Source organism: Poecilia formosa, unplaced genomic scaffold (genome assembly GCF_000485575.1).
Source record: "Poecilia formosa unplaced genomic scaffold, Poecilia_formosa-5.1.2 Scaffold15, whole genome shotgun sequence".
NCBI lineage: Eukaryota > Metazoa > Chordata > Actinopteri > Cyprinodontiformes > Poeciliidae > Poecilia > Poecilia formosa.
In genome coordinates, this window is record NW_006799954.1 from 4,367,723 (window position 1) to 4,374,760 (window position 7,038).

At 40.8% G+C, this 7,038-nt stretch overlaps 1 protein-coding gene across 1 annotated transcript; it reads right to left on the bottom strand.

Moving 5' to 3' along the window:
* Positions 1 to 3,883: 3,883 nt before the first annotated feature.
* Positions 3,884 to 5,434, bottom strand: LOC103134169 (serine palmitoyltransferase 3-like). The gene is made up of 3 exons (XM_007546314.2): positions 5,077 to 5,434; positions 4,604 to 4,733; positions 3,884 to 4,519 (listed from the first exon to the last, which is right to left on the bottom strand). Exons 1-3 carry the CDS (start codon positions 5,148 to 5,150, stop codon positions 4,406 to 4,408), a joined length of 318 nt encoding a protein of 105 aa, XP_007546376.1. The 5' UTR covers positions 5,151 to 5,434; the 3' UTR covers positions 3,884 to 4,405.
* Between the last annotated feature and the right edge of the window lie 1,604 nt (positions 5,435 to 7,038).

The following is a 7,038-nucleotide window of genomic DNA, read 5'->3' on the forward strand; positions in this document are numbered from 1 at the left end:
TTTTCTTTTTCCATATTTATTTGAAACACTTTTCCAGAATGGACGGGGCCCCTGTAAACATATTAATGTGTGAATAAACACACATACATTTTCAAGATGAAAACAACTTACTCTTTATTATCTGTCAGGTTTTGAACTATTAAATAGAGAACAAGAACAACAAACCATGATAATACTCAGAAATAGCTCCTTATTTTGAAAACAACAATAAAATAAAAGCACAAATCTTTTATCGCGTCACTTTATTGTGTTTGATCATGCCATCTATTCAATCCATGTCATAGTTTAGAGCTTCCAGATTTAGATCTTTGAATACAACCTTCGGCCTTTCTTCCTCGAGGCAGAGAACAGATGTCCAAAACATGCAAATGTGTCCTTCTGTCTGCTCCACTTCAAAACTCCTCTCCCCAAAGTAGAAAAATATTAGACTAAATGGAAAACAGAGAGCAGGTTCGCCTGCCTTGGACACACTGGTGGACATCAAAGGCGTAGCAGAGGATCCCCCTTCAGAACAGCAGCTACATGCCATTGCAATAAGTGCAGTGAATTTGGATGTGAAGTTCAAAAGAGGCTGGTGCAGGCAGGCCTTGACGCCCATAGTGTGGCTTCGCTGATGTTTTAATGTCAGGACACACCATGTGCCACTCTTCTGCTGATGCTGAAACTTGTTGCCTTGGCATCACCTGCCACTTTGGTTGAGTACCAACTTGGAGCTCATTCCTCAGAGGTAAAAAGTCAATTTAATTGTAACAAATTTAAATCTTGATGAACATATGTTTAAAAGACAAGGCAAAACCAGCGATGTAATGTTAAATAACGTTTTAGGTGTATTATGACATAAAAAGTCAGAATTTTCTTCTAATGATAAATAGTTTGAGCTGAGAGTCTCCAATAGTTACAGCTTCTACTTTCGCAAAACTTTAAAGTGGCATTCCTTGAACTTGGAGATTACGTTTTCTTTTTTTAACTTTTAGTGTCTTGGAGATTTTATTAGACTTTACTGGCTTAATTCCAGGGGCTGCACAGTGGCGCAGTTGGTAGAGCTGTTGCCTTGCAGCAAGAAGGTTCTGGGTTCAATTCCCAGCCCCAGTCTTTCTGCATGGATTTTGCATGTTCTCCCTGTGCATGTGTGGGTTTTCTCCAGGTACTCCAGTTTCCTCCCACAGTCCAAAAACATGACTATCAGGTTAATTGGCCTCTCCGAAATTGCCCCTAGGTGTCAGTGTGTGTATGCATGGTTGTTTGTCTCTGTGTTGCCCTGCGACAGACTGGCGACCTGGAACGATAGCTGGAGATAGGAACCAGCAACCCTCCTGACCCCACCAAGGGACCAGGGTGTAAAGAAAATGGATGGATTTATTCCTGGAATTTACAAGGTACTTTCCAAAAACTTAAAGGTTCTTTTATTTATTTTTTTTTTTTAACTTGAAAATAACCACTAAGTTACGTTCCTGTAACGTAGTGGTTATTTTCCCAGAACTTAGATGTTTCTTTCAGGGGCTCATCAATACTTTCATGGATGTTATTGATTACTTTCACAGAGCCAACCAGACGCTTTTCTAAAACTTACAATGTATTTTAAAAATGAATTTCCTGGAACCCATTGATTACTAAAGTTCTGGGAAGTACTCTATACAGTCCAAGAAAATACCTGGTCATTTCTGGTAAAGTAATCAGTCAACTGAATAACCGTACGTGACAAATAACCTCTAAGTTTGAGAAAAGTATCTGGTAGGTTCCAGGACAGTAATAAGTCTTCTGAAAGTTTCAAGTTCTGAAAGTAAGTTTTGAAATGTATCAAGTGTGTTCCCTAAACATTTTCTGTAAGTTCTGGAATGGAAACCTCCAAGTTCAGGGAAAGTACGGGACGCATTATGTAATGCTACCCTTTTTTATTTTCAAGTTCAAGGTTATATGTGCAACGTGCAAACATTTTTGAGCTGTCTGAAAAGAGCCTGAAACAAAAATCCACAAATATAATATTCCCTTTGAGCTTAAATTCTTACATTTCCTCTTCGAATGCAAAACTTTGAGAAACTTAATGGCACCCATCCGGAAGACATTAGTGCATCCTAATGCTTCGTATCAGGCCACCTTTCAGCTTCTCCCCCCAGATCTCGACGGAACGGTGCATTACCCTGGCGTCACAGATTTGATGATTAAAGAAGCTGTTCCTTATTGTTTCTGGCTGCAGGAGCCAGATGTGAAGTATTGACTTACGGAACAAAGTGATCGAGCAAAAGAGCAGAGTTTCTTTCCTCCCTGTTTGCCTTTTTTTTTTAATTCCTTCCATGTTTATAGTAGTTCTATAATGCTATCCTGAGAGCTCCGCATCGCATCTTTATGCGAAATTGTAAAACATTTTAATGCTGTTTATGGAGATAAGAGCACAGTGTCTCGTTCTGGAGAAAAACAAGCGCAAACTCGACCCAGCCTGACACATTGTGAAAACACACATATATCATCCATTTATAATCCTTCCTGTCTTAATCAAATGATTACCCCATGCCACGAGAATTCAGGGTTCAGCACTAATTGGTAGGTTAGGTTTCTGTTGGCCCAGGTGCCGCATACCCTGCATGCTTACCTTCGCAACTGTTGAGCGGCCTTGCGTGTGCATGAGCGCAGTGGTCTTTAAAACACCGACAATTAAACTGTTTGGATTCGGCGAATATATGCAGTCTCGCCACAAAACATGCCGCAACACCTTTTTTATTCGCTGGGATTCGACTGTATGTCAAAGAGGTAATTGCAACCTGATATATTATTTGCAGCAGGACTATCATTTGGAGTGGAGATGAAAGTTGTGTCATGCTGAGACTTTTTAGGACAACATTTCAGTACTGAAAATAATCATGGATTAGGATGTTTTAAAAGCTACTGGATGGAGGCTCGGGGCTTCAACACACACATGTCAGGTGGATAATTAATCAACTTTATGATTCACCAAGCTTTCAACGGCCACTTTTTCTTTTCAAAAATAAAGAAATCGGCAGGGAAAATAACTTAGCGGCCAAACGGTAACAATATATGGCCAGAAAACCTTCAAACTCTGGAAGTAAATTGCAATTAACACCTGGTTCCGACATAAACAGAGCATTTGAAGTTATGCCCATCTAAATCAGAAATACACTTTGGAAAATGGCATGTTGTCTGAAGCTGCAATATTAATGTCAGTTAATAGACATTCTCTTCAGATGTTCTTTTTTTCATGTGTACCAGTGAAAATGAACAGCAGCAGCAACATGTTTTATCTTAGTTTCTAAAGGGAAGTGAGCCAGAAGGAATGAGGGGGGCATTTGACTGCAGCTGCTGAAGTTTCTTAACTTCCCTGAATCCACTACATGTGTAGCCCTGAAGTTACTTTTTACAGCCAGAAGACGTACTGTTGTGAGAAAACTAACCGTAGACAAACTTTAAATGATGAGACGTGTCCAAAAATAATGTTTTTACAGCTTCAAACCTGCCGTGAAGCAAAAGCTCATGAATAAAAACATGGACAGCTCTGTGGAAAGCAGACTTTCAGCTGCTTCCATCCACTACTATTATGTTATTCAGTCGTTGCAGTTTGCTTATGCAAAGTGTTCTGGTGTTAGAAGGGAGTGCTCAAAACAAACAGGGACGTCAGAGAAATAATACTGGTCAGAACTGGTGCAGAAACTGCAACACCTGTTAAGATTTTAAAATTACAATTTTGTCACAAAAAGTGACAAAAATGCCACAAAGTACTTTTAGGGATAAGGTAAGCTTACTTGCTTTTTTTCTTTTATTCATGCTTTTTGGATATCTCACTGTTGAAGACATGGATAATAATGAATATACTAGCATCAGCTATGATCCCTTTTAAAAAAGTGTTGTGTTGCTTAAAATAATACAAAATAAATACTAAGTAAAATAGTTTATTCTTGAATAATCATCAGTGACACCATTTTTAAAATTGACAATAATTTATAAGGAACAAAATTCATTTAATAAAAATACATTAAGAGAAAAAGTTAATTTAAAGATAAATTGACACAGTTGTGTAAATATGTCTTAAAACTTTCCTAATTCTTTAAATAAACTGATCTGAGAGGTTTTTATGTGGACAAATGCTGGCACAGAATATTTTCCACATTCCTTTAAGATAAACTGCTGCTGTGCTTCTGCAGTGATTTTCTGCAAGTGCTAAAAAAAATAAAAAAATAGACATGTTAACAAATACATTTAAATTCAAAGGAGCAAAAACAGCTCTTCTGTTGAATCAGCAGCTTGCAACAACATCTAAAACAAGGCAGCTGCCAAACATTTGTCCCCTCTTCTGTGCATAGATTATGGGTGCAGCCCTAAAATACGTGTTAAAGAGTCTTGCAGCGGGAGAGACACTTAGTTTCGACGCTGTGAAGTCAAGGTGCGATGCGTCACATCAGCTGTCCGCCTCGGTGTTTTCCCCTTTGCAGGCGTCAGGAAAAGCGGAGCGTTTCCTCCGTGAAAACTTCAGACACAGAAGGTCTCCTACTTCGTTCATCTGTTGCAGCACCTGAAGAAAACAAGGTTTCAGAACATTTACTGAACCTTTATTCACAGTTTGAGGCACTGTCGGCAGATTTCTCTGTGTGTTTACCTCGTCCAGCATCTCTCTGGTGTGCGAAGCGGACAAACAGAAACGAGCTCGGGCCTCTGTGATCGGGGTAGCGGGAAAGCCAACCACTACAACTCCTATTTTCCTCTTCAACATTTCACGAGCAAAGGCCCTAGGTAGCAATAAAAATAAGTGGTAACCGTTTAGGTATTAATATCAATAATACCAGTTTCATAATATACTGGTATGTAGAGATGCATCACATAGAAGAAATGCATGTGCAAAGAGCAGTTTCACATTCACGACACGCTAGAGCTGCACAATGAATCACAAGTCGTTGCTGAAATGTACTTACTATGAAGACCACAAAGAACTGTCTGCACATCAAAAGGTGTTAAGTAATTATTGAAGCAGCAGACAGTTTTCACGTTTAACCTTTGCTTTAGATTAAATGTTGAACTCTGTGAATAACCAAATTATGTTAGGTGTGTAGGTGAGAGTTTAGGCGTACTTACACCACTTTGCCTGGCATGTAGAGCAGCACTGGAACCACAGGGGAGTCATCATCGCCATAGATGATGAAGCCCATATCCTTCAGCTTGGCCCTGAAGTATCTGGTGTTTTCTGCCAACTGGCGGATCCGTCTGATGCCTCCAATTAAAACAAGGACATCACCAGATGTACATGAGTAATGCAACAACTCACTGATTTTTATTTTTTTTTCCCTGAATACTTCCAATTTCCCGAGTGGGGAACAGCGTTAAGTGTGTCTTCCTTGCAGTGGCATCTGCCCCAAAGTTCTGCAGCTCCAAGGAAAAACACAAGGAAGGAAGAAACAAACAAACACGAAAATCAGGTTGGACACAAAGAAGAAACAAACACGGAGGGAGTGGGACACGAGGACAGAAGGAAACAAGAGACAAATGAAGGAAGCTTGCAACAAAGGACAGTAAGGAAGGATAGGACTGAGGACTGATGGTAAAAATGATATAAATGAAGTACATAAAAAAGAAATGAAAGAAAGGAATGACCCAAGTAAAAAACAAGAAAGTGGCACAAGGAATAAGACAAGGAAGAGGGAGGAACTTGAGGGCTGGAGGGGGTGACGACACGATGAAGTATCAGAGAAAAGGAAGAGAAAGGTGTAAGGAACGATACAGTTAGATGGTAGGATTGGGAAGAAAGTCTGAAAATATGAATATTTTTTCAGCACTTATTATTATTATTATTTTTTTCCACATTTATCCAGACCTGGAAAACACTGAAATTGAGTTCCACACTGTTTTAGACTGTTTGTGAACCCTCTACCCTTCCCCTTAAATTTGTCCATGATCACAACTGGGCTGCAGCAGCAGCAGCAGCAGCAGATGGTTCAGTTTTGTCTGCCTGACAGCAGGGTTTACACACACGCTTGTTGCCAGAATGAGGGCTCACAAATTAGTTATGATGGATTTCGCACAAAATTATTGACTGCCAGTGGAGCTTAGCCATGACTGAGACTGAATCTAAACAATGCGTAAGTATCACATGCGCAGGATTTCAAGATGACTATATTAGAAATCACATCAAAGGAAGCAGAGGCGGTCTGCTCTGCTGACCCCCTCCCTGTGTTCCTGAACAATGTGAATCGCTGGGGAGCCTGCTGCTCCGTGGCTGCAGCGCGGCTTGGCATGAGCCGGCCTTGGATCCCAGCTCTGTTTCCCTCTGATTACCTGGGAACAGATTGGCAGTTCTTTCAAAGAGATGTAAGAGAGCACTTTAAATCCCCTTATCTCAGCAAAACAAGAGAGAAAGAGAGAGGGGTGGAGAGGAGAGAGAGAGAGAGAAAACATAGCGTTCGGACATCTGCCAAAAAGCACGGGCCCCATTTTGTAAATTGCTCCTCTCTGGTAAGATAGAGGCCGGGGAGGTCAAAAGCCTGCTGCAAGACACAGAAATCATATAAGAACATATGACTGAAGCGAAACCTAACAGGAAAAGGAAAGATGAAGAAGAAGGAGTAGGAACTACTGGAGGTGTTTCATTGTATGTTGGACCAGGCCCGGCGGCACGGGTGGGCATTTCCCACCCACAGAGTCACATATGCCCCCCCGGACTGGAAGTTGTTTTTTATCTTTACCTCGAAGTGGCCAACTTTCTGTTACTCTCAAGTCGATTTGATACAGTCGGGGCTTCTGCACTTCCATGTGCTCTCTGTCAGTTTTTTCAGCCGTTATCCATTGTTAACAAGTCGTGACGTGTTTTTCCAACGCCGCCTTTAAACACAACATGAGAGATGCTCGCGCTGGGTTTACCCCTGTGCGGCAGTGATGGAAACATGCTGTGCAGAGCTTCGCAGGTTTGTGTTACAATCATGGAAGCAAACCAGCAAAACACAAAGAACTTTGCACAGTTACCCCCCCCCCCCCAAAAACTAACCAACTGAGTTGAATAATGGTGTTGGATGCAGGTAATGTTAGCTAAAAGATGACTAGCTA